Source organism: Ochotona curzoniae, unplaced genomic scaffold (genome assembly GCF_017591425.1).
Source record: "Ochotona curzoniae isolate NIBS_2020 unplaced genomic scaffold, NIBS_Ocur_1.0 contig_2861, whole genome shotgun sequence".
Lineage (NCBI taxonomy): Eukaryota > Metazoa > Chordata > Mammalia > Lagomorpha > Ochotonidae > Ochotona > Ochotona curzoniae.
The window spans coordinates 1,659,129-1,684,877 of NW_024465620.1; the positions used below are offsets into that span (position 1 = coordinate 1,659,129).

The 25,749-nt window shown below is 62.2% G+C and overlaps 4 protein-coding genes across 5 annotated transcripts; 2 read left to right on the forward strand and 2 right to left on the reverse strand.

Annotated features, from left to right (window-relative positions):
• Positions 1-458: 458 nt before the first annotated feature.
• RRAS (RAS related) lies at positions 459-3,530 on the reverse strand. The gene is made up of 6 exons (XM_040978025.1): positions 3,348-3,530; positions 1,750-1,837; positions 1,549-1,651; positions 1,356-1,464; positions 895-1,013; positions 459-816 (listed from the first exon to the last, which is right to left on the reverse strand). Exons 1-6 carry the CDS (start codon positions 3,498-3,500, stop codon positions 729-731), a joined length of 660 nt encoding a protein of 219 aa, XP_040833959.1. The 5' UTR covers positions 3,501-3,530; the 3' UTR covers positions 459-728.
• Positions 3,531-4,845: 1,315 nt separating this feature from the next.
• On the forward strand, positions 4,846-14,710 carry SCAF1 (SR-related CTD associated factor 1). Of its 2 annotated transcripts, none has more exons than XM_040977979.1 (11): positions 4,846-5,262; positions 7,137-7,253; positions 7,388-7,445; positions 8,063-8,157; positions 8,405-8,505; positions 8,595-8,710; positions 9,387-12,128; positions 12,574-12,656; positions 12,740-12,958; positions 13,944-14,072; positions 14,293-14,710. In XM_040977979.1, exons 2-11 carry the CDS (start codon positions 7,146-7,148, stop codon positions 14,482-14,484), a joined length of 3,843 nt encoding a protein of 1,280 aa, XP_040833913.1. In that variant the 5' UTR covers positions 4,846-5,262; positions 7,137-7,145; the 3' UTR covers positions 14,485-14,710. The 2 variants fall into 2 exon arrangements, with proteins under 2 accessions (XP_040833913.1, XP_040833912.1); XM_040977978.1 differs by having other exon boundaries at positions 7,140-7,253.
• A 563-nt stretch (positions 14,711-15,273) lies between these two features.
• IRF3 (interferon regulatory factor 3) lies at positions 15,274-19,013 on the reverse strand. The gene is made up of 8 exons (XM_040978009.1): positions 18,727-19,013; positions 18,110-18,282; positions 17,623-17,794; positions 17,484-17,539; positions 17,032-17,224; positions 16,547-16,930; positions 15,855-15,970; positions 15,274-15,476 (listed from the first exon to the last, which is right to left on the reverse strand). Exons 2-8 carry the CDS (start codon positions 18,272-18,274, stop codon positions 15,309-15,311), a joined length of 1,254 nt encoding a protein of 417 aa, XP_040833943.1. The 5' UTR covers positions 18,275-18,282; positions 18,727-19,013; the 3' UTR covers positions 15,274-15,308.
• Positions 19,014-19,126: 113 nt separating this feature from the next.
• Positions 19,127-24,504, forward strand: BCL2L12 (BCL2 like 12). The gene is made up of 7 exons (XM_040978024.1): positions 19,127-19,213; positions 19,781-19,895; positions 19,998-20,140; positions 21,657-21,743; positions 21,826-21,917; positions 22,402-22,677; positions 24,363-24,504. Exons 2-7 carry the CDS (start codon positions 19,789-19,791, stop codon positions 24,411-24,413), a joined length of 756 nt encoding a protein of 251 aa, XP_040833958.1. The 5' UTR covers positions 19,127-19,213; positions 19,781-19,788; the 3' UTR covers positions 24,414-24,504.
• Positions 24,505-25,749: the final 1,245 nt, after the last annotated feature.

Here is a 25,749-nt window from a genome sequence, read left to right on the forward strand (position 1 = left end):
CATTGGACAAGCAGGGTTTGTAGCAGTTGCCACCTGTCTCCAAGGTTCTAGAACTTTCTAGAACACTAGCTTTCTGCAACCACAGGGCTGTTGTAGACTTCCCCTGCCCGTGAAGACAGCCAGTAGCCACTTGTGTGCAACAGCTGAGGTTTTGATCTTGTTAGTGTAGCTGAGACGTGGTTTGTTTTATTTACTCTGAAACAATAACTTGTAGTTCCTGGCTACCATACCAGACAGCCTGAGTCTCAAAAATTTTCCAGGATAAAAATGATCTTTAGATGTTCAACCTCAACAAATGTCTCCCAAGATAATGTGCCCTGTTGGTGGGGGAGTGGGGGGAGTGTCTCCTGCTGCTATCCATGCTGGAACTTTTAGAAATATTTTAGACTGGCAGTGCAGGGAGTGAGGCTCTCAAGTTTTGGATTCCCCCACCTGTCCCGAGCCCCAGACGCAGCTCCTGACACTGGCAGTGAGTTTATTTCTTCCTGGGCAACAGGACATATATACAGCTGTGATTCAGGAACCCCCCCCACCAGGCACTTGGGTGGGGGACGGAGGTGATGGCAGAAGGCACATGGTGGCAATGGCCTGGAAAAGGCCAGGAAGTAAAGGCTGGGGTGTCACGTGTCCTGGGAGACCCAGCCGTGGAGGCCAAGGCTCAGCCAGGGCCTAGGGTCACAGACAGCAAGGTGCAGGGCAGCTGGTCCCAAAGGCCGGCGTGCAGGCTGCTACAGGAGGACGCAGGGGCAGCCGGTGGCGTTCCTCTTCCTGGGCACGCTGGGTGGGCTGGGAGGCAGCTCCTGTTCCTGGTATTTCCTGTGGGAACATGCAGGTGAGTTTGGGTTGGAGTGGCAGTGGGAGAGGGACGGGGCGCAGGATAAAGGCTTGGCTCACCGCACGGCCCGCACCAGCTGCTCAAAAGCTTCGTCCACGTTGAGCCGCAGCTTGGCCGAAGCCTCGAAGTATGCCACGTGATGGGAAGCGCTGAAGGCTGAGGCATCAGACCTGAGGACCTAGCGGGGTGCATGGGAAGAAGTCAGGGGATCCCACTGTGGATTAGTGAGAGGGGCAAGAGAGGAGGAGACTGGGACCAGACCGTGCTGGCTGTCAAGCCCAGGGTAGCCAAGCTGGGGCCCCTGCTAGCCAGGATGGGGTTGAGGTCTGAGCAAGGCAGAGTGGCACAGGACATGGTGGGGGGCACCCTTATCTCCTTTGCAGCACTGACTCCCAAGCCAGGACTTGAGGTCACTCCCCTGGGATGTGAGCGTAGTAGGGACGGGGTTGGGGTTGAGGAAGAAGCTTCGAGGTCCCAGAAGGGTGACGAGGGCTGGTGGGGCTGGGGACAGGGCCTGCACCTGGCGCTGGGACTCCAGGTCCGCCTTGTTCCCAACCAGCACGATGGGAAAGTCGTCGCGGTCCTTCACTCGCAGGATCTGTGTGAACAGCTTGCCCACCTCGTTGAAGCTGCCCAGGAAGTCGCTCAGGTGTCAGGTTCTGCCCTGGTCCCACCTTCTCCCCCAACTCCCTCCCTGTCCCTCACGCCCTCACCTCTGCCTGTCATTGATGGCAAACACCAGCAGGAAGCCGTGGCCAGCGCGCAGGTACTGCTCTCGCATAGCCCCAAACTCCTCCTGGCCTGCCGTGTCCAGGACTGCAGAGATAGGAAGAGGGGACGCCGTGAGGACAAGCCCCAGCCACTCTACCCACCTCCACCAGCCCAGGCCAACCCCCCACTCCCTGGGCCCTCACTGTCCAGCCGGGCCGGGATGCCATCCACCGTGCAAATCTTGGTGTAAGAGTCCTCGATGGTGGGGTCGTAGTCAGACACGAAGTAAGACTGCAGGGTTGGGGACAGGTCAGCGACCGTGGTACCCACCACCCCTACCTTCACCCCAGTCCGTCCCTCTCTCATTGCTCCTGGCCCCTTTGTGGTGGCGAGTGGGCTGTCTCCATGGTTATCATGTCCCAGCTGTGGGGCTTTGAGCAAATCACTTGCCCAAACCTCAGTTGCAAACATAAGAACAGCGCTGCTTCCAACTCGGAGTGGGCCAGACCAATCCCCAACACATGGCCCAACGCCTGGCACATGTAGGAAATCATCAGCCTATTGGGAGCCACTGTCCAGAATAGCCACTGCTGTCGCCCTCTTCCTCCTTCTCTTCCTCCTCCCCTCCCCCCACTCCTGTTTAGGCAGCCTCCAGCGTCTCCTCCCAGGGGAAGGGGCCGGTTCCAATCCGGGCCTCGAGAAGCCGCCCCACCCTCCGGCCCCCGGCCCCTCCCTTCCTGGCTGGGTCCTGCCTGCGCCAGCCAGGCCCTTGGCCAAGCTTTTTGGGTCTGCCCCTGGGTGCCAGGGACCCAGGGCTCTGGGCCTTCCTTTACATAGGTTGGGGGCAGATCTTGAGGGGTCTGGGGCACAGAGGTGGCATTTGGGGACGTGCACCTTTCTGGGGTCCCTATGGGGTAGGAGGGCTTCCCTTGGGAACGAGATAGTTTTCTGGGTGGGGATGAGTTAGCAAGAGAGAAGGGGAATTTGGGGATTTGGAGGGAGGGTCTGGGGCTACACCTGTTGGAGCAAAGGAACATGAAGACCTGGGTGAGGGTGCGGCCTCTGGAGGGGTTTGGGGTGCAGAGGACACTGAGCTGGGGGTACGTTAGGGTATTTGGAAGGTTTGTATATGCCAGAGAGATGCGTTTATGAGGTGGGGGAATTTCTTGCGGAGTGTGTATTTCCGGAAGGGCCCCTTCCCGAGAGATGACTGGAGGCTCTCCTGGGTTGCTGCAAGAGCCTAGGGGGGTGGGATGGAGGAGTGGCTGGGTCCTCTTAGGGAGGAGACAGGAGTGGGGGAATCACCAGGGCTCAGGGTCTCTGGCGTTTTCTGGACTGACCAAGGTGTAGGGTCTGAAGGCTCAGCGGGCGCTCAGAGGAGCCCAGGGCTCCGGGAGTGGGCGTCATGTGTGGCTTCTGAGGAAGCTGCCCAAGCGGCCAAGCATCCAGAAGTCCTCCCAGGGGGAACTGGGAGTGTGAGATTTGGGGTGGAGGGAGGCAGGTAGACAGGCTCAAGGCAGAGGGAGTGCTTCGGGTCTTCATGGGGTGACTAGGCTAATTCAGCAGGGAAGCGAGGCTCTTAAGTCCCTGGGGTAGGTGGGAGAGGGAGGCTTGGTGGGCCCCGCGTTAGGAAGGAGCAGGACGCTCCTGTGTGTAGGGGCTGGGGTGCCTGGCTAGTGTAACCTCAGTGCATGCTAGGAGGGTCTCGGGGAGGCCCCCCAGCCCGGGGCAGGGGCGGTTAGCAGGGTCTTGGGCTCCGTTTTGGGACCGGGGCACTCCCTCCCCGGTGAGGGCCCACTACCTGGATGAACTGGATGGTCAATGCGCTCTTGCCCACGCCGCCGCCGCCCACGACCACCAGCTTGTGTGTCTCGCTGGGCGGAGGGTCCCCGGGCCCCGGCCCCCCGCCCCGGGGCCGCCCCCGCCCTGTCCCGGACGCCGCCCCGCTGCTCATGTCGCCGCTGCCGCCGCCGCCGCTGCAGCCTCGGGGAGGGTGGGGGGAGCCGGGCGGGAACCGGGGGGCCGGGCCATGCTAACGAGGCCGATGCATAGTCATGAGGTCGGCTGAGAAGGATGCGCGGCTCGGGCAGGACACTTAAGGAGGTGGATGGCCGGCTGGGGAGGAGGAGCTATGCTAATAAGACAGGCGATGTCTGCAAGGGGGAATTCCAAATGAGGCGGGACATGCTAATGAGGGACACGTGCGCACCACTCTCCCTTCCCACGAGCTCGCGGAGTGGGCGGGGACATGCAAACGAGCGCATTCTTTCGGGGCGCCCGGGGCGGGGCTATGCAAACGAGGCGGGGCAGCTACGGCATCCACGCCGCGCGTCCCTATTTAGGGTCCTGAAGGGACAGGGTCGCCCTCCGAGCGGCCCGGAAGGCCGGCCAGGTTCGGGACCCGCCTGCCGAGGGACAGGGGCTTCCGGGTCCTCCCGGGGCGGAAGGCCCCAAGGGGAGACAGCCCGATGGGGCCCCGAGGAGGGACAGGCCGGGGAACGGGGCGGGGAGGGGCCGTGACATCACCGCATTCCTGAGCCGTGAGCCACTCGGCCCGCGGCCCCCGGGGTTCTGCCGAGAGGGGAGGCCAGCACCCTGGGGAGTGGGGTCGGAGCGGTGCCCCGGGGTGCAAGACCCCTGAAGGAGGAAGGGCCAGGCGGGTGCAGGACACTCAGACCCCTCAGGCAGAGGCAGGGGGTGTAAGCGTGTGAACCCCCGAGGGAGAGGTTTCCGGGTTCAGGCTTCTGGTCCTACACTTAGAGAAGGCGACAAAATCTGGACTCAAGAGATTTCCTCAGGATGTGGGCGGGGCAATGTCCGTGCAAGGCTTCACAGTCGAACTACAATTCCCAGGCTTCTGTTCACCCCCTGAGCAAACGACTCCCATTTGCGTCGCTTCCTGTTCCGCCGCCCTTTCCGCGCGCACGCAGGGCAGTGTGGGGCTTCCCCGCGGGCTACTGCAAACCCCGCCCACTTCACCTCTCACCTCCTGGCTAGACCCAGCGCGACGGAGGCGGCGCGCGGACTACGCCTCCCGGCGTGCGTCGCGCGCGCCCCGCCCTACGCTTTACTCTACGGGCTGCTGGGAAGCCGAGTCCAGGCGCCTTCTCTCCAGCCCGCAAGCCGGCGTCCTCGGTACTTCAGGTCCCGGCAGGCTGCGCGCCGCGCGGGCTCCGCCCCGGCCCCGCCTCCTCGGCTCGCGGGCCCCGCCCCAGGCCGCCCCGCCCCGCGCCGGGGCCGGAGCCGCAGCCGGAGCGGCGGGGTAAGATGGCGGCGGCGGTCCGGGCCGCGGGCCTCGGGCCTGTGGGGGTGGGCGGGGCGGAGCCGGCTCGCCGTGGGTCCCGGGGTCCTCCTCGCACGCCGCGGGGCCTGGAGCGCTTGGCGGGGTGGCTTCGGGCCCGGCAGTAGCGGCGAAGCCTGGCGCCGAACGGAGCGGGGGGCGGCCTTTGGAGGGCTCCGGGACGCGTCTGTGGGCGCCCCCACCCCCCCAGAACGCTGGGGTCGTTCCCAGAACCCGGATCTGCCGTCCGCCCTAGTGCCGGCCTGGGTCGTGCCTGGGGGTGCCGCAGATCGCTCTTAGGGGCTGACCCGAAGCTGGGTGGGGGGGCATCTGTGGAGAGGGTTTTGGGGCCATTTTGGGATCTTTGAGCCGTATCCCAGGGATGAAGCAGGTCTGCAAGGGCTGAGGAGTGTCACGGCCACCTCGAGCGCCCAGGGTACGTCTCTCCGGGCTGGCAAGCCTGTGCCAGGGGGCTGGCCAGAGGATGCGGCTGATGTCCACCAGTCTTGGGGTGACGGGTGGGGGGTATTGATCGGGCCTGGGATGAATTGGCCAAGGGCCAGCAGGAAATGTTCTGGGGCTGTACGGAGCGGCTGGGGTGTGCAAAGCCGATACCGGTGATACCGGTGCTCCCTTGAGGCCTGGAGATGCCTCCCTGGGCCTCCCTGGACTGGGCACTGTGTGATTGGAGTGACAGGATATCGGGGACAGTTCCAACGACCTGGTGGGATCTCCATGGCTTTGATGGGCCTGCAAAAAATGCAGTCCCTGCCTGGGGGGGAGGACGGTGAGCAGAGAGGGAAGGTTTCAGTGCACCTGGGGGCCAGATGAGCTGGTGGAGAAAAACAGGAAAGAGTGTGTGTCAGGAGTTTTACCCAACTCAGATGCACATACCATCAAGAAAGTAATTCCAAGGGAATATGTTTTTAAAAGCCAGGGGAGTTAGTTAGTCCCCAGCCACCTGGAAGAGAGGGGTGTGGTGACACCACTGCCGTCCTGTAACACATTGCATGTCCAGTTCTTTTTTTCAACTTGGATACATTCTTCATTGAAACAAAGTATACAGTAACTTGAGTCCTGGGAATTGCTATTTGCAGAATTACTGTGACACTTTATTTCCTTTTTTGTAACAACTGGTCTCTGTCACAAAGCTTGCATTTGGAGGAACCCAGCCCAGTCCGCTGGGCTTCTGAGGCTTCCCAAGTCCTGTGGGCCCGAGGGAGGGTGTGTCTGCCAAACCTTGGGCGTTGGCCAGGAGCAAGGGGGCATCCTGGGGCTGACCATGCCCATGGTCGGTGGATCTGGACAAAGTCTCTGATAGGTGATGGTCACCGTCCCAGGTGTTATATGCCACCCAGGAAGTGCCAGGGAGCGGCCCCAGGGCTGGGCTCTGTCCCCAGGGCCAGAGTGTTGTTGAGAAAGGCTGGGGTGAGGGGTGGGATCCTCCGAGGGGGGCCTGGCCTGGGTGGTGGGGAGGAGGCTGCAGGCTCTCAGCTGTGAGGCTAGAAGTGGAAAGGTGAGGCCTGGGAGCTCGCTTTGCACTTGTCTGCAGTCGGGGACCAAGGCAGACAGACGGGAGAAATCAGGCGGCATGGCCGCTGGAGGGACGGTTGCTGTCCAGTGGTTCCGAGCACCCAAGATGTGCTGGGTTGTGGCAGGAGGACATCTATCTTCACGTCCGACCGGGCACTCTGAGCTCACTGCTTCCAGCAGGAGTGCCATGGTGCTGAGACCATGGAGGTGGGCAGGGCAGCCCTGTGTGAGCTGAGCAGACAGCCAGATCTGTGCGAATCCAGGCGTCATCCAGGCTTCAGCCCTGTTTGCTAGGGTGGTGGGCAGATGGACATTGCCCCCTCCCCAATGCCCAGTCTTTTGAAGCTGAGCATTTTTGTTTGAAAAATGCCTTGAGGCTTTTGCACAGCCCGCTCACCTGGCCCTTCATCATGTGTTGGGGACGGCTCGTGTCCCAGGAAGCTGCAGGGGCATGGCACCGGATATTACCCAGCAGATGGGGGCTGACGGGCCTGTGGAGCTAAAACTCCCCAACGCTGCTTTGTGTCCAGTGAGCATGTTCAGCAAGATCCTGAAGCTTGGATTTGTTGGGGGGGTGGGGCTGTGGCACCTGGGAAGTGCAGTGTTAAGATGGGAAGCCTGAGGAGGCCTCCCACAGGCAAAGACCCTGAGAAGCAACCAGGATGGCTCTCGTCCCTATGGGTGGGGGGGTGCTTGCATTCAGGATGAGAACAGGGCCCTTGGTGGTGTGAGCTCCCTGCTCCATTGGCTCCCCTGCAACTCTGGCTCTGCTGCCAGCAGGTGACCATGGAGGAAGAAGATGAGTCTCGAGGGAAGACGGAAGAGTCGGGCGAGGATCGGAGCGAGGGGCTGCCTGACAGAGACCCTACGCTCTCTCCTTCTGCCTTTATCCTGGTGAGGCTGCTGGCAGGGCTGGACCCTGCTGCCAAGCTCCTGGGCCATGCCTGAGTCTGGTTGTGGGGGTGTCCCAGGGAACCCAGGTGGACCCTCTAACTTCCGGCATGCCCACCTCTCCCCTCCCTCCCCAGCGGGCAGTGCAGCAGGCCGTGGGAAGCTCCTTGCAGGGGGATCTGGCCAACGATAAAGGTATGGTGGGTTCCGGGAGCAGGGACCCCAGCACCACGTGCTTCATGCTGGTTTTGCTCTTCAGCAGCTTCCGGGGGGTTGGGACCTGCATGCTAGTGCTGAGAGCCTGAGCTGGGTTGGGCCTGTGGGGCGGCTGCCTTCTAGGGGCTTGTGATCCGAGGAACCGGAACTGGGGAGGATGGGAAGGGACAGTTAGGGCACGAAGGCAGGTGGGGGTCACTGGAGTTGCGGAGGCTTTTCCAGCTGGGGGACAGGGGGACAGATGAGCTGGTATGGCTGGAACAGCCCTATAGGCATGGAACAGCTTGCCCACAGCACAAGGCGTGGGTGGCGAGAGACAGGGCACCACAAGACAACATCACAAGATGCTGAGGGCAGACCCCAATGCATGAGGGTCAGAGCTTCCAGAGTGGGTATAAGATCAGCTCCCTGCCCCGCTGTGCCACCAACCCCCAGGATGTGAACAGGGGTTGCTTGCTGCAGGTGGCCAGCCTGGGGAGCAGACAGGTACAGAGTCCTGCCCCTGGGTGTTACAGCCATCTCCTCCTTCTTCTTGCCATAAGGTTCTTCTCACCCCCTGCCCATCTACAACCCCCAATACAAATCTCTCTCTCCAGATGGCTCCCGGTGCCATGGCCTTCGATGGCGGCGCTGCCGGAGCCCACGGTCCGAGCCCCACCCCCAGGAATCGGGAGGCACTGACACTGCAACTGTACGTCAAAAGAGTGGGCGAGGGTGGGGCATGTGACCTGGGTGTTTGAGGCTGTGGAGGTGGGGGTTGGGGACTCCAGCCCATAGTCTGGGGTGCCACGTGGAGTGGCGATCTGGAGTCAGCCTGAGAGCGGAGCCCTGGGGCCCAGACTTGTGAAGGTAGAACAGGGGCCTGGACTGTCTCCAAGGTTGCATGGGAGGGCAGGGTCAGTGCGTCCCACAGCGTGGTGCCCCCCGGCCTGTTGCAGGTGTTGGACATGGCGGCAGACAGCTTCCTCATGGGGCTCGTGAGCATCCTGGATCCCCCAGACACCTGGGTCCCCAGCCGCTTGGACCTGCGACCTGGAGAGTGAGTACCTGGGTGGCGGGATGGGAGCAGCCCCTGGCAGGGCAGCTGGAGGCCGCTGCGCTGGGGCTCACCTATGCCTTCTCTTGCAGGAGCGAGGACATGCTGGAGCTGGTGGCTGAGGTTCGGATCGGAGACAGAGGTCCCATGCCCCTGCCCGTGCCCAGCCTACTGCCTCGTCTCAGGGCCTGGAGGATGGGCAAGACGGGTATGCGGGGCGGGCGGCTGGGAGGTGTGCGAGGTTGCGGCTCAGTGGTGGCAGCACTCTGTACAGGTGCGCCTGAGCCTCTTGGTAACAGGTCCCTGGCCCACTCAGCAGGTCTGGCCTGGGGCTGGAATTTGCCTTTTTATGTTTAAGATTTATTTATTTGAAAGGCTGAGAGAGAGGTCTTCCATCCACTGGTTGGCTCCTGGTCAGCCGCCTTCCTCCTGCGCCTGACCAGGAGGAAGGTGGGCTGTCTGACTGCTGTTGTGCCTCAGCACCTGAGCCCTGAGCAGATGTTGGCCTCTGGGTGGGTGGGGGGCTTGTGGCAGAGCGAGCAGTTTAGCATAGGGACTCGGCTGTCTATCCGGCTGTCTGTCCTCGGCCTTGCCACTTGGCACCACATCAGTCCTCTGCTGTGCTGGTTCGGGTCGAGGCAGGAGGTAGGAGCGCAGGCTGGGGATGAGGCACCTGGCCTCGGGGTTGTGCAGTGTCCCCTGTCAGCACCCCGCCTGTACCCTGAGTTGGCTTGTGGGAGGCACCTGAGCCACGCAGGGCAGAGCGGCAGGTGGCAGGAGGATGGTGGTTGGGCCGCCTCTGGGGGTCGGGTGCTGCTGGGGCCCCTGCATTGGCAGGGGAGGGTCCCTGGGCACCTGAGTTGGCCTCCTCTGTTCCCTTGCAGTTTCTCCACAGTCTCACGCATCTCGACCCAGCTGCGGCCGCCACCTCCTCACCTTCGGCACAGGAGATGGGGGCCCCGCCCCGCCCCCCGCCCCCTCCTCTGCATCCTCCTCCCCTTCCCCATCTCCTTCCTCTTCCTCCCCATCTCCCCCTCCACAACCCCCACCCCCTGGGCCCCCAGCGCCCCCTGCCCCGCGGTTCGACATCTACGACCCCTTCCATCCCACCGATGAGGCCTACTCCCCTCCGCCTGCGCCAGAGCAGAAGTATGACCCCTTTGAGCCTACCGGCTCCAACCCCAGCTCCTCGGCGGGGACCCCCTCCCCTGAGGAGGAAGAGGAGGAGGAGGAAGAGGAGGAAGGCCTCTCGCAGAGCATCAGCCGCATCTCGGAGACCTTGGCGGGCATCTATGACGACAACAGCCTCAGCCAGGACTTCCCAGGTGACGAGAGCCCCCGGCCCGAGCCCCCGGTCCCAGAGCCGAGCCCCGCACCCGGATCGCCGCCCCAGGTGGACTCCACGCGGGCTGACGGGGCGCCCCGCCGGCGAGTGTTCGTCGTGGGCACCGAGGCGGAGGCCTGTCGCGAAGGCAAGGTCTCCGTGGAGGTGGTGACGGCTGGCGGGGCCACGCTGCCGCCGCCGCTGCTCCCACCCGCCGACTCGGAGATCGAGGAGGGAGAGATCGTGCCCGAGGAGGAGCCCAGGGCGGCCCTCGGCCTGTTCCGGGCCAGCGGCCGGGCCGCCCGGCCTCCTGCGGCCAGCTCAGCCGCCGCCCTGCCGCTGCCGCAGCCACCCGCCCGGGCCCCCGAGGGGGACGACTTCTTGTCGCTGCACGCCGAGTCGGACGGTGAAGGGGCGCTGCAGGTGGACTTGGGGGAGCCGGCCCCCGCCCCGCCGGCCGCAGACTCCCGCTGGGGCGGCCTGGACCTGCGCCGCAAGATCCTGACGCAGCGCCGAGAGCGCTACCGCCAGCGCTCGCCGTCCCCGGCCGCCGCCCCGGCCCCCGCCGCCTCCACGGGGCCGCCCACGCGCAAGAAGTCCAGGCGCGAGCGGAAGCGGAGCGGGCTGGAGAGCAAGGAGGCCTCCTCCTCGTCCGGGGCGCAGGCGGCCCCGGCGGCCCCGGCGTCTCCCTGGGACTCCAGGAAGCACCGCTCCCGGGAGCACAAGCCCGGCTCGCACGCCGCCTCGTCCGCGCGCCGCCGCTCGCGCTCGCGCTCCGCACGCCGCCGCTCCCGCAGCACCGAGCGCCGGCGCGGGGGCAGCCGCAGGTCCCGCTCCCGGGAGAAGCGGCGGCGGCGGCGGCGCTCGGCCTCCCCGCCCCCTGCCACCTCGTCCTCGTCGTCGTCGCGGCGCGAGCGGCACCGCGGCAAGCACCGGGACGGCGGCAGCAAGAAGAAGAAGAAGCGCTCGCGGTCCCGCAGCGAGAAGCGGCCCGGGGACGGCGGCGACAAGGGCTCGGCGCCCGCACCGTCGGCCAGCTGCGCCTCGGCGGGCGGCGAGCGCGACAGCCGGCGGCGCGGGGCCGTGCCACCCTCCATCCAGGACCTCACGGACCATGACCTCTTCGCCATCAAGCGGACCATCACGGTGGGCCGGCTGGACAAGGCCGAGCCGCGAGGGCCGTCGCCGGCCCCGACCTCGTCCCCCAAGCGCGAGGTGCTGTACGACTCCGAGGGCCTGAGCGGCGACGAGCGCGTCGCCAAGGGCAGCGAGAAGGAGCGGCGGCGCTCCGGGGCCGCGGCCGCCTCCCGGGAGAAGGGCGCTCGCCGCAAGGCTCTGGATGGGGCGGACCGGGACAGAGACAGAGATCGGTCCTCCAAGAAAACCAGGCTCCCCAAGGAGGCAGCCCCTTCGTCGGGGGCCCCGGCCAAGCCCCCAGCCAGCAGCGGCTCCGGCTCCTCGTCGTCCTCGTCGTCCAGCTCCTCGCGCAAGGTGAAGCTGCAGTCCAAGGTGGCCGTGCTGATCCGCGAGGGCGTCAGCAGCACCACCTCGGCCAAGGACGCCGCCCCCGCCGGCCTGGGCTCCATCGGTGTCAAGTTCAGCCGCGACCGTGAGAGCCGCTCGCCCTTCCTCAAGCCCGATGAGCGCGCCCCGGCAGAGGTGGCCAAGGTGGCTCCGGGCAGCACCAAGCCCAAGAAGACCAAGGTCAAGGCCAAGGCTGGGGCCAAGAAAGCCAAGGGGACCAAGGGCAAGACCAAGCCGTCCAAGACGAGGAAGAAGGTCCGCAGCGGGGGCAGTGCTGGCCCTGGGTCCCTCAAGAAGTCCAAGGCGGACAGCTGCAGCCAGGCAGCAGCGGCCAAGGGTGCTGAGGAGACCTCGTGGTCTGGGGAGGAGCGGGCATCCAAGGTGCCCAGCACCCCTCCCCCAAAGGCGGCCCCACCACCCCCTGCACTCACGCCAGACTCACAGACTGTGGACAGCAGTTGCAAGACCCCTGAGGTGTCCTTCCTGCCAGAGGAGGCCACGGAGGAGACTGGAGTGCGGGGTGGGGCCGAGGAGGAGGAGGAGGAAGAAGAGGAAGAGGAGGAGGAAGAAGAGGAGGAGGAGCAGCAGCCTGCAACCACCACAGCCACCAGCACGGCCGCAGCCACCCCAAGTGCTGCCCCCAGCGCGGGGTCCACAGCGGGCGACTCGGGGGCCGAGCACGGGGCGGCCAGCCGAGCCTCTCAGCTGCCCACGCTGACCCCACCCATGCCCTGGAACCTGCCGGCTGGGGTGGACTGTACCAGTGGCGTCCTGGCCTGTGAGTGTCCCTCGGGCTGCCACCCACACCTACTCCCACCGTGGAAGGCGAGCAGGCAGGGCGATGCGCTGGAAGGGGCGGCTGTGGGAACACGAGAGGTTGACGAGTGGCCAGGGTCGGGGTGTGCAGAGCGCTGACAAGCACGGGCAGGCCGGGTGGCCAGCGCTGCCTCAGAAGTGGCACAGGCCTGAGTTACATCTAGAGGTGGTCAGGCTCAGGGGCTGAGAGGGCCCCCCCATGATGAGAGGCAGTTGTCCCTACCAGACCACAGAGGTGAGGGAAGGTGGGGGGGGCAGGAGAGCACGTTGGCCTCTGGTCACTGCCCCCAGCCCCTCCACTCACACGCCTGGTGATTTGTGAAAGCAAAATGAAATGGAGTGGGCAGCCTAGGGGCAGGCAGCAGAAGGGGGCACCTCACCGGGTCTCTGCTCCCCCCCTCCTGCAGTGACTGCCCTGCTCTTCAAAATGGAAGAAGCAAACCTGGCGAGCCGAGCCAAGGCCCAGGAGCTGATCCAGGCCACCAACCAGGTGGGCCATGTGGGTGGGATGGGGTGGAGCGGGAGCTGAGGTGGGCCACAGGCGCGGGGTACATGGCCTCTCCTCTCTTGTAGATTCTCAGCCACCGGAAGCCACCCTCAAGTCTGGGGGTAACCCCAGCACCTGTGCCCACCTCCCTGGGCCTCCCTCCTGGCCCCTCCAGCTACCTGCTTCCTGGCAGCCTCCCCCTCGGTGGCTGCGGGTCCACCCCTCCCACCCCTACGGGGCTGGCTGCCACCTGTGACAAGAGAGAAGGCAGCAGTAGCTCTGAGGGACGTGGGGACACAGACAAGGTGAGCTGGCCTTGGGTGAGGGGTGGCCAGTCACTGAACTGGGAGGAACCACGTCTGAGTGCATGGGTGGGAAATGGGTGTGTGTGTGTGTGTGAGCATGTAGGAGTGTGAGGTGTGTGAGGGTACAAGGGCGTGTGAGGGTGTGGGCGGGATATGTGTGTGATGAGGCTGTAGAGATGCGAGATGGGGTGTGTATGAGTGGGTGGGGTGCGCGTGTGAGACGTACCCCATGTGCTCTGCCCTCCCTGTGTGAGCAGAGGGGGTGCTTAGCCCAGTCAGGAGCCTGTTCCCAGAGGGAGCGGACACAGGATGTGCACATAGGTGCATGCGGTCTGGCCAGCTGCACCTGATCTCCCACCTGCTTCCCTGCCTGATAGCTGAGGCGAGTGCTACCATGTGGGCTTCTCATCCGTGGCGTGGGACCAACTACCTGGGCCACTTGCCCTAGGGGCCGGGTGCCCAGTCTTCCTCGCCCTGTGTGGTGTTGCTACCCACACGGAGGGCATCAGCAGTAGACCCTTTCTTTGGTTATGGTGCTTCAGGGACCACTTGATTGTGGGGCTGGCTGAGTCTGAAGCATGCCTCCCAGGCAGCCAGGAAGATCATGGCGTGCGGCGGGCTCTGCGCCTCTGCCTGTGGTCGCCATGGTACCCTGGGCCTACAAGCCTTAGCGCCTGCAGACCTCCTGCCTGCACCAGCCCAGGGCACAGGGTCAGGAGGGCAGCACGGTGCCCCTGGGGCTGAGGATGGGCAGCTGAGAGACAAGGCTGCTGTAGCAGACTGGAGCCTGGAGCCGTCCCACCTGCTGTGGGGAGGTGTTTGCCTGTGGCAGATGGAGCAACACTTGTTGCCTATAGGTGATGGACTCCCAGAGTTTATCTCCTGGGATAGTGAGGCAGCTGTGTAGACAGTGGGGTGGGGACAGCCCGGAACAAATGACACTCAGCCGGCCCCGGCCCTCTCCCTCCTGCCGTGTCCCCTGTAGTATCTGAAGAAGCTGCACACGCAGGAGCGGGCAGTGGAGGAGGTGAAGCTGGCCATCAAGCCGTATTACCAGAAGAAGGACATCACCAAGGAGGAGTACAAGGACATCCTGAGGAAGGCCGTGCACAAGGTGGGGTGCTGCTGAGACAGGTGTGGGGGGCCTGGGAGGCGACAAGGACCGGCTTGCCCCAAGGCCACGCAGAGCCGTCCTGTGGGTACGAAGGAGCCCCCATTGAAGTGGGACGTGGGCCTGGCCCTTGGGAGGACGCTCTGTGCCAGGCCTAGGCTGCACCCTGTCAGGGTGCAGGGGTCCCCACGGCCAGTGACCACAGCTGCCCCTGGCCCCCCAGATCTGCCACAGCAAAAGTGGGGAGATCAACCCGGTGAAGGTGAGCAACCTGGTACGGGCCTACGTCCAGCGCTACCGCTACTTCCGCAAGCATGGCCGCAAGCCAGGGGACCCCCCAGGGCCCCCCCGGCCACCCAAGGAGCCGGGACCTCCTGACAAGGGCGGGCCTGGCTTGCCCTTACCTCCCCTCTGAGCCCCTGCTCACCCACCCCTGGGCTCTGAAATTCTGGACGTATTTATGGCTCCGTGGCCCCGCTTCCCTCCCCTCAGTGGGATGATGGGGAGGGTCGCAGCGGGAGGAGAGCCCCCTGCCTCACCCCACCCAGCCTGGTGCCCATCTGCCCCCCAAAACCTGTCTCTACTGCCCCACCCTGTTTGTGCCCCTACCCCCAATTTCATTAAAGGTTTCATGAAATGTATCCCCAGTGCTGTTATTTCAACCCTCTTCCCCCCACCGTTTCCCCCCCACATCCCTGCTGCATACACATTTGGGGAGAGGGGTGAGAAAAGAGGCAGATTTTGCTGCAGCTGGAGGGTGGGAGTAGGGAGGCTGCAGCGACCTGGGGCAAACGCCTCGCCTTCCCTGGGCCTTAGTTGCCCTCCCTGGGAAGCAGGCGTGCAAGGGATTGACTCAGGCAGGCACAGCTGGGCTGCTGGGGAGGGTCCCTGGCTTGCTGTCTCCTGCTGGAGTTGGCCTTGCCCAGGCGAGCAGCTGGGCCTGAGCTAGGCCCAGGGTTGCAGCAGTTGCGGGACACCCTTCAGCCCTGTCTGTTCTGGCCCGAGAGGGGAAGTGCATTCCCAGCAGTCAGGCCTGGATTCTGACCTGTGGACCATGGAGGTGACCGTCACCTCCTCCCCAGGTCCCCTTGGGCAGAGGGGAGGAGGCGATGAGTGGCTGTGCATTCTACCCAGTGCTTAGTCCTTTCAGACGTGGTGACTCCAGCATTACAGCACTGGCCTGGGGACATCAGACACAAGGACATAAGTGGTAACCACAGTTTATTCACAAGCTGGAACTTAGGAAACCATTTTTTCAACCAGGTCCTGCAGGCAGGCCTTGTACTGGTCCATGGTGAGGGAGAGTGGCTGGCTGTTGGAAATGTGCAGGTCCACGGTGTTCTCCAGGGAGGATGCGCCCTGGGACTTGGCCATGTCCAGCAGGGCCTTCAAGCATGTGGGCAGGATCTGAACGTGAAGCACTTGGGTCAGCCCAGTGGTGAAAGCCAGCGAGGCAGCCCCTCCCCCACTATAACTCAGGGCTCCTGGGAAATGTAGTTCCCCCACAGTCCCAATGACAGGAGGCCCCTGACATGGGGGCCAAGCAGCAGGCGGTCAGTGTTCCTGGGGCTGCAGCTGCCCACAGGGCTGAGGGATTTGGCACCTTTATGAGCTCAAGATAGAACTGGGGGAGACACCCAGGAGTTCCTGGGTACAGGGAACAGGTGGCTACAGGGGCTCTGGGAAGTAGGATGTCCCAGGGGCTTCTGGGAGTCGCAGTTCCTAACAGTAGCCTTGTCCCTCAGCTGCCCACCCTCGACTCCAGGGGCACCGCGCTGCAAGCACCTTAAGCATCACCAGTCTCTTGACCCACGGCTGGTCCTGGGGCCATGCCTCCCCCATACAGAACCAGAGCGTGTAGCGAGGTGAATGTCCGCTTCCATTGATGAACTTGATGAGATCTGAGGGCCCAGGAGCCTATAGTCAGGGGTGGTGGGGAGAAGGCCTCCGTCCACCCGCCACCCCCACATAGTTGCCTCTTCAGAGCTACAGCCCTTGGCCTACAGCCCTTGGCTAGCAGGACCAGTGAGCTGCCAGCTTAGGGAAAACAACTGCCATCCCCCTCCAGGCCCGTCACTGGAAGCCAGCGCCACCTGGACCCTGCCTGCCATCTGGACTTGCACAGGGGGAGTAAGCCATGTCCAGCACATGCAGCTCCAGAGTGTAGCATGACATCATAGTACCCGCACGGGCCTCAGGCTCACATGGCTGGGGACTCCAGGCTGCACAGCGCAAGGCCAGAGCCTCCGTGAGGCCTGCAGGGACCCACCTTCCCTGCCGGCTTGTACTTCATGGTGATAGGGACGGTGGCCATCCACCCCCTCAGCCTATCGCATGTTCCGGACCGGGCGCCTCACACCGGCTCTGGCAGGTTTTGAGGGGTGACAGTCCTAGGCCCCGTGTGCTCTGTACAATGTCCAGCTCTGAATGCTGCCCCTTCCTGCCTAGCCCCAGTGCCCCACAGCTGCCCCACTCACCTTTCACAAACGACTCCAGGTCAAACACACTTCCTTCTCTGTCCTTGGGGACCTCGCCACTGGGCCCCTGCCCGCTGTTGGGGAATAACTCCTCACCCACAGCCCAGTAGGTGTGGCAGTGGCCCAGGCGCTGGGCGCAGAGCTGAGATCCCAGCCGCCACAGAGTCAGTCCCCCGCCCAGGCTTCCCAGCACCTGCCGCACGTATCTGGTCACGCTGTAGTCCGACAGGGCCTCCGAGGGGTCAGGCAGGGCGACGGGCTGCCCCGGCAGTGCCATGTTCACAGCCTCTGCTGTGCCCACCAGCCGCAGCCCCCAGGGGCAGTAGATGGTCTGCTGGAAGACCTGGCGGCCGCGGTAAAAGGCAGTCACTTCGAACTCCCATTCTGAGCAGCACCAGCAGTGAAGTGGGGAGGAGATGGGAAGAAAGGGCATGAGGGGCTGGGGGCCTTGGCCACAGCCTCTCCCAACCCCTGCGGGCACTTACGTTCCTCAGGCACCAGCAGCCGCCTCAGTGGATTTTCAGGGGGTTCCAGGTTTGGGCAGGGATTGGGCTGGTTCAGGCTGGGATTCAACAGCAATTCAGGGCAGTACTCCTGGACCGCAGCCCCACCCAGAGGCCCCTGCTCTGGACCTGGGGCCAAGGCCATGTCAGCCAGTAAGTCCTCCAGATTGTCCTCCTGGAGAACAAAACAGCTGGGCCTTCAGCTGCCATTCCTGGGGCCACAGGAAGGACCAGGCAGGCCTCTGTTCCCTCGGGGAGTTCCTGGAGTGGAGGACCCACTGTGGGCACTTAGAGTGGCACACGAGCCCCATGAGTGCCAGGCAGATGGACTCAGAGGAAAAAGAGGTCACGTGGGCAAGCCGGGAAGCCCTAGCCTGTGGGGTTAGGGCTCTCAGGGAACCCAGGAAATGCTGGACTTCCTCCCAAGGTCTCACCTGGGGGTCAGACATGCTGCCATCCTCACCCACTTCTAATGAGGCGTGCCTGGCTCCTGTGGAGAAGGTATGGCTGGAGCAGGGGTGCCAGGTGCCAGCAACGTGGCAGCCCTCCATGGGAAGCCCTGCGCTGGCACACCTGGGACCACAAACTCGTAGACCTTGTGTGGGTCGTGAGGGTCCTTGCTGTTGTCCTCTGCTACACGCACCACTTCCTTCCGGTTCAAGGCCGACCGAAAATTCCTCTTCCAGGTGGGCAGGTCAGGTCTATCCCTCCCGGGGACGTAGCTCCCGCTGGCCTCTGCCCAGGCCTGGCGGGCAGGAAGAATGAGGTGTCCCCCACCCCCCGCAGGTTCCAACAGCCTCAGCTTTGTCTAACACTAACCTCATTGGCCCCAGGCATCCCTGAACTCTGCCCCTTGTGCCGGGTACCCTAACTTGGTTAGCAAAGCTTGAAACATCAGCTGATCTTCTAGGACCCCACAGTCAGGAGCCCCAACCCAGCGTACGCGGGAGTTCTACCTGCCTTCCCACACGCCATACTGCTGTTGTGTTCGCACACTGCTCCCCAGGATCAGGCCACTGAGCCCCAGCGCCACCCAGCCCGCACCGCGAGCCTCCCGCACCTGGAATATGCTGAAGTCCTGCGGCTGCGCGTCCTGCCGCAGGCCATGCTTCCAGGGTATACGGAAGCGCGACCGGCTCTGGTCCACCCACGACACACCCTCCAGGCGCCTGCTGTCCAGCTGCTCAATCAGCCAGGGCAGGATCCGCGGCTTCTGTGTCCCCATGGCCACACCTGCACCGATGGGAACATTGCTGGGCGTGGGGAGGTATGCCGGGAAATTCCGCACACTGTCAGGCTCGCACACAGCGCCTACCCCGCGAGGCCTCCTCTCCCCACCCTCCCAAAGTAGAGATGCGCTCATTCGGCACGGGGTCCATCCCAGCCCCACTGCATAGCCCCCCGACACGGCCGGTCAGTCGTGCAGACCCAAGGCTGACCCCATCCTAGCCAATTCAGTGCGCACACAACAACTCAGCCCCCGCCCCGTGAGCCGCTTTGCACGGCTGCCCCACGACACGGAGCCCCCTCTGCCCGTGGGCAGCCAGGCGCCCATGCACCGGGCTCGCCCACGGCCGGCCGCCCCTGGCCCCAACGAGCTGCCCGGCGAGAACAGCCACGCTCTCACCCCCTCTTTCGGTCCCCCCCTGCGGTTGCTGCCCTTTTCCTATAGCTGACCTCCAGCGCCTTCCAACCGCTGCCTTCTGCTTGCTCGGCTCTTCCCGGGGTGCACCAGCTACCAGCGCAGATCCATCCCGGCTCCTGCCACCGGACTCTTCCGCCTTTATGCACCGGGCGCTGGGGCTCAGCCGTCTGTGGTCACCCTATTTCCCGCCAGCTGACACTAGAGCACAGGAAGCTTCCTTTGCTGTCGCATTCTTAAAACGAAACTAACTTGAACATCCTTTGGGGCACAGGTTCGATACCCCAAGGGACGTTCCCGCACGCCCAGTGGAGACGCGTCTTCCCCTCTTTCAGTCTTCCGGACACAGGCCTGCTGGGAACGTGATATGCAAATGAGACGGCGGCCAGCACTCCGCCCCTTCCATGTTGGGGCGGTTACTCACTCGGTCCAGTACGCATGCGCGGCAAAGTTGAAGGACTTCCCAAAAAAAGTTTTTACAACTCTAGCGGAGAGGGCTGCGGCAGCGGCGCTCTAGACCGGGTAGGTGAGCGGGGTATTGGCAAGAACTGGGATGAAGCGCCGCGTGGAGGACTGGCATCCTGGAGCGGTTACCCCCTTCCCGCTTCTCCGACATCCTAAGCCGGGCTGTCCCCATCATATGAGCCAGCTAGTTGGAACTACATCTCCCAGCAGGCTTGTTGGCAAATGTCCCCTTTTGTCCGTGCTCGTCCTCCGCCAAGCCTGCTGGGGTTGGTAGTTCCGGTCTTCTGAGGGCATCGATAAACTTAGCCATTTCCCTCCTTCCGTGGGAACCCCAAGCCCCACCACCATCCTCCTTTTTCCCTCTTAGACCCAGGATTCCAGGCTCCCAACTCCCTCCTTCTCTGGAGCTAAGGATCTTGGCCTGGCTCCCTGCTTTCCCAGGATAAAGCAATCAGACACCATCCCTCTTGTCCCTCTAAGGAGTCCCAGCTCCTCACCCCTCCCAAAGCACCCGGACCCTCAGCATCTTCCTCCCTTCGGTGCTGCTCATGAGTGCTGCCCCTCTCTGGGGCTTGGGCCCCAGGCCTCCGTCTGCTGTGCATCGCTCAGCCGCCCCTGTCCTAGGCACCTCCATGGCGGGCTCGGAGGAGCTGGATCTCCGCGAGGACACGCTGAAGGTCCTGGCTGCCTTCCTCCGCCGGGGCGAGGCTGCTGGGTCCCCCAGCCCACCCCCTCCGAGGTAAGAGGAGCTGAGCCCCTTCATCCCAGGATAGGGCCGGGTCCTCCATGAGAGCGGAAGAGCAGGAGTCTGGGGGGATTACTCTCAGGTCTTCTACCCCAGGACACCACCCGGAGAAGAGCCAACTGACTTGCTGAGTCGCCTTCGAAGATGTCTGCCATGCCCGCTGGGGCGAGGAGCTGTGCCCCCCGAATCCCCACGGCCTTGCACGCTGCCACTGCGCCCCTGCTATGGTTCAGGACCTGGTAAGTGACTGTCCTCACTCACCTGTGCTGCTGGCCGAGTGAGGCACCCTCATTCCCAAAACACACAGGATGCAGCTCACGGTCGCCCAGCTAGGGGGTCACTGCCATCACCCACCCTTGCTATCCTGTGGACTCCCCTGAGCCTCGGTTAGATTTCTGAGTTCATTGGGTTGGCTTTGGGATGGCCTTTGGTGGCTTTCCACCATCCTGTGTGGGTTTTGTTTTTTTTTTAACCCCCCAGCATGCACAGTGGGGCTGGCGGTGAGGCGTAGCAGATCTGGCTTTGGATGGCAACTTTTGGGCGACGTGGTTGCATGAGGGTTGGAGGGATCCGTGATGGACTCTGGCAGAGCAGGAAGGGAGTGGGAGCAAAGGTGGTGGTCGTCCTTCTTCTTGATCAAGAACGACCTCTCTCATTGGTGAGCCCAGATGGATTAGTCATGGCTGCTGGGAGATGCCCCGCTTGCGGGTTGGGGAGGGGCGAGGAGTGCCGTGATCAACTTACAATGTCTGAAATCTCGTGATGTCATAGCTTGCATATCTACTTGGAAACACAAGTGAGGGGGCGTTGAGGATTAGTGCACATCCATTAAATGACGATGTGAAAGATAAAGAACTCCCAGAAAACAGTCCACTCGAGGGGCAGTAGCTAAAGCCACCCTGCACCCCAACACCTGCCTCCCATTGAGCGGAGCACCTGTGTGAGTCCAGCCTGTCGGCTGACCCATGGGAAACAGGGGGTGCTGACTCAAGCGGGCACTTGACTTGCAGCCAGCCACGTGGGAAAGAGACCCCAAGGGACTTCCTGCTTGCTGGTTTCAGGCTGGCACTGCCTGGGTTATGGCAGCCACTGGAGGCGTGAACCAGACCTCTCTCTCACCCTTGCTCTGTCACTCTGCCTTCCGGATAATGCATCATGAAAAAGTTATTGGAGAAGGAGAAAGACAGTGAGAGGGAGGGATTCCCCCAGGAGCTAGGAGGTCAGGCTTGGGCTCCTGCAGTGTGGCAGGACCCCTGTTCCTGAAGCCCTCGCTGCTCGTCCATGGTGGCAGGAAGTTGGGCATTGAAGCAGGTGCTACAGTCCCGGGCGCATGCGCCTTGGCTGCTAGGCTCCAGTCTTGTCCCTCTTTTTCCAAATACAGACGGATGGATATGAAAGGCCGAGCGCCACAAAAGAGGTGGCAGTGCCAGAAGTGTGGAGTAGGGAGGGCGCAGACAAGGCACCCCACTGCAGGCTTAGGACTTCCAAGACTGGAAATGCCACATACGCATCGTCTTCCCGTGGGCAAAGTCCTCTCCAGAGCACCCCCATTCGGCTCTAATCTTCCGTGTCAGACCTGGGGACATAGTAAAGTTGACTAAAGGATCTGGCATCTTTGCCAGTTTGTTCATGGGGCCTCACTGGACACCTTTCCCCCTTGTAAGGGTGGAGTCCTTACTGTGGAGGCGGTTGGGGAGGAGAGAGGCATTCAGTGCCCAGTGTGGTGGAGACTGCTACTGCCCGCTTTTGCGCCAGGCCCAGCTACCCCCGACTTCTATGCCCTGGTGGCCCAGCGACTGGAACAGCTAGTCCAGGAACAACTGAGATGCCCCCCTAGCCCAGGTGAGACCCGGAGCCTTGGAGAGGGGAGGGCCCGGCAGGATAGACAGGGTTCTGCCCTGGCTGATTCAGTTCTGTGCTGCAGAGCTCCAAGACCCCCCAGCCACAGAGAAGGAAGCCCTGTTACGCAGGCTGGTGGCCTTGCTGGAGGAAGAGGCAGAAGTCATCAACCAGAAGGTGATCCCTGGAAAAGCGAGGGGTGGGAGCCAAGTGCAGAGCATGCACTTTGGAAGCCTGACCCCAGGGGAGATTGGGTTTGGGGAGGGAAGGAAGGCAGTGAAAGCCAGGTGAGGGGGCGTGTCCAGAATCCCACTGGCTACAGAAAGGACTGGCTTAGAATGTCACATGGTCCATGGGTTGTCACCTACACCGTCAATTATAGGGTGGTGAGCAGCCCCAGGGTGGAGCTAACTGGAAGGCAGTTTCAGCAGAGCCTGGCTTTGATCCACTGGGAGAACTCAGCAGGGGTGTGGCCTGTGTGCTAGGCCCCACCCTCCGGGAGCAGCTGAAGCCCCGATTGGCTGATAAGATGGATGGGTGTGGCTTTGCCTGGCCCCTAGACCTGCACATGCAACTTTGGCGACTAATCCCCTTCTTGGCTGATCAGCAGAGCTTGACCACATGCATCCTGCCACTTCCCCTCTCTCCCTCCACCCCACAGCTGGCCTCGGACCCTGCCCTGCGCCAGAAGCTGGCCCGCCTGTCCACCGCCTCTTTCGCCCGTCTGGTGGAGCTGTTCTCCAGCCGCGAAGGCAGCCGCACCAGCCCGTCCTTGCCGTGCCCAGGCCCTCCACCGCCCTCCCCGGAGCCCCTGGCCCGCCTGGCCCTGGCCATGGAGCTGAGCCGGCGCGTGGCCCACCTTGGGGGCACCCTGGCCGGACTCAGCGTGGAGCACGTGCACAGCTTCGCGCCCTGGATCCAGGCCCACGGAGGCTGGGTGAGCCGCGGGATGAGGGGGGCTTCCCACCCGTTGTGTGATGGGGGGGGGGGCGGACAGGGGATTGCTTAGATTGCCCTTCAGACTGCACAGGGGTCCTCCTGGTCCTGTTTCCTGTGCTGTCTGTTCTGCACCTCTGGTCCTGTGCTGGAATCCACCTGCTTGACTTCCTGGTTCTTCTGTTACCCAACCCTCCTACCCAACCCTCCCTCAGTTTTTGCTCCTGGCTTTGTGTCCAGTGCCAGTCTCAGAGTGGGCTTGATCTGCAGCTTGCTGCCTGGGAGCTGCCTGCTGGCAGCCGCTCCCCGCCCCCTTTGATCCCCCCTCCAATGGGTATGTTTTCTGTTAATCTGCCGAGTCCTTGTGCCAGGCTCCTGCAGTGTCACCATTACTTTGTAGATTGACAGGCATGGGGAACAGGGAGGAAGAGGCTGGTGGCAGCACATGGTGTGGGAGAGAAGGCGAGATGAGATGAGAAGACGGGCAGCCACATCCTGGGGGGACTTTGTGGAGACTCGAACCCAGTGACCCAAACACTCCCCCACGCAGGTGCCCACAGGTGCCCTCTGCAGGCAGAGTGGGGGAGGACAAGGGCAGAGGTGAGGCTGGGTCAGACCTAGGGCAGTGCAGCTGCCCACAGTCAGGAATTCCTGGTCCAGGGCAGGCAATCGTGGGTTGGTGCATTTCCGAGGCTGGAAAAGTGGTCTGTTCAGCTCCCGGGCTTGGAATTGAAGACAGCCTCGTGAAGTTAGGTCCACTGTCAGGGGACAGCACCTGGTGGTTGGGTGGCTGGGCTGGTGCTGTCCCCCTGGGCTTCGGAGCCTACAGCACTGCCTGTCCCCCGGTGGGACACAGGGTGGCCTGTGTCCTTAGCAGGCCCCGCATAGCTGCCAAAGTCAGATGGGACTGTGGATGGCCTGGGGGATGACCCTAACCATGACCCACAGGAATTATTCAAATCCTTTCCTGGACTCACTGCCCCTGAGCTTGTAAGTCCCCATTTGGCCTTGTCACCTCTTTCTAAAAAAGATTTTTATTTGTTAGAAAGGCAGTTATGGGAGGAGATCTTTACCTGGGGAGGGGCTCACTCCCTACTTCGCAGCAGAAGCCAGGAGCTTCCCCTGAGTTTCCCCCATGGGTTCAGGGACCCCAGGACTTGGGCCATCATTTGCCCCTTTCACAGACACCTTAGCAGGGAGCTGGATTAGAACTGGATCGGTAGCCTGGACTTGAACCGTATAGGATGCCAGTATCTGGGGTAGTGGTTTTAATTTGCTGTGCCATGGCACCAACCCCTTTCCCCCATCACTTTTTACGCTGAGCACGTGAGGGCCCCAACACAGACCTGGTAGAGAGCTCCACTCAAATCGTAGGAGAACCCTGGGTGGTGAGGAGAGTGGCCTCAAGGGGGAGGTGACTCAAAGTGGGATGCTTGCATGGTGGGGGTGGCTGCTTGGCCTGGTACCCCAGGAGGTAACTCCAGTGTGACCCCAAGTGCCTTCTCCCAGCCTCTGCGCCCCTCTTCTGGCACTGAGGGGCACTCTTCTGCCCCTTCGCCTGGTTGTTCTAGCTCTCTCCTACCCACCCCCCACCCCAGCACAGTCTCATTTCTCTAGGCTGCCAGAGCTGCAAGGAGGGACGCACCTCCCCAGCTCACAGGGGCCTCTGCCGCCTTTCTCCTCCAGGAAGGCATCCTGGCTGTCTCTCCCGTGGACTTGAGCCTCCCCTTGGACTGACCTCAACTTCAGAAATGACTGCCACAGGCCTGGACCTTGTATCCCTGTGGCCCTGCCTTCCTTGTGGGCATTTCCAAGCCCTCCCCTTCTACTCAGGGCTGAGGGGTGGCAGTGGCAGTGGCTGCCCTCCTGTTTTTGCCAAAAAAGATTTTGTCTCAAAGTTTTTCATATAAAAACTGATTAAAATGTTGTATTTTTTACAATATGTATCTATTTCTATTGGAAAGGCAGATATACAGAAAGGAGGAAACAGAGTAAGATTTTCCTTCCACTGGTTCACTGCCAGAACAGCCCCAACACCTGGAGCTGAGCTGATCTGAAGCCAGGGAACCACGAGCCAGGAGCTTCCTCTGGGTCTCCCACACGCGGGTGTCCCAAGGCTTTGGACCGTCCTCGACTGCTTTCCCAGGCCACAAGCAGGGAGCTGGATCGGAAGTGGAGCAGCCAGGATTTGAACCTGCACCCATATGGGATCCCAGCGATTGAAGGCTGAGGACGAGCCAATTGAGCCATTGAGCAATCCTTGCATGTTTTTATTATTCTTTCCCCCAGAGAAAGGAAGTTGTAACAGCTGAGCTCTGGCTCAGCGCTCTCTGTGGTTGTTAAATTGAAGAAAGAGCCAGTCTTTCTAGAAATGCTTTCTTCATTCTAGAAATGTTCCATGGGGGCTCACCGGAGCCTGTGCCTGGCCAGGCGTGTTTGTGGCTCTCTGCAGGGAGTTGCCCAGCATTGAGCCTGTGTCTGCAAGTTACAATCTGCATCCCTGGGCGGGACCTGAGTTCGGAACTCGAGAAGGGTGCGTGGATGAGGCGCAAGAGGAAAGAAATGGACCACTAGGATTTCATGATCATAATGGACAATGCACGGAAGCTGTCTGCTTTATTCATACAGAAACAGTCAAACTCTGGCTCTGACTTTTTACCTCATGGTCAAGTGGGTGTTTCTAAGGATAATTCTGCCATTTGTTTTACCTAAAAACAATAGGAGTTCCTACTACAATTTTTATTCTACAACTTAATTTTGTATCACAATGAAAAGATCAAGGAAAGAATGAAAGTCTAAATATAGGTACCTTGATTAGCATAAGGTCAATGGGGACAGCCAAGACAGTAGGAATAATAGAAGGCACTTTTGCAAGACATTATTATTGACATTAACCTCCAAGCTCCACATTGAGTAAAAAAGCCAACTCCACAGTAGCAAACAATGCCTGGATGGATTAGCGTTCTTCCGGTGTCCATGCCAAGGAAGGTGGAGCTGCATTCAGGTGGTTGTAGAGACATCTGCGGGTCCTCCCTGTAATGGAACAATACTCTTCACACCTTTACGTCCCCCC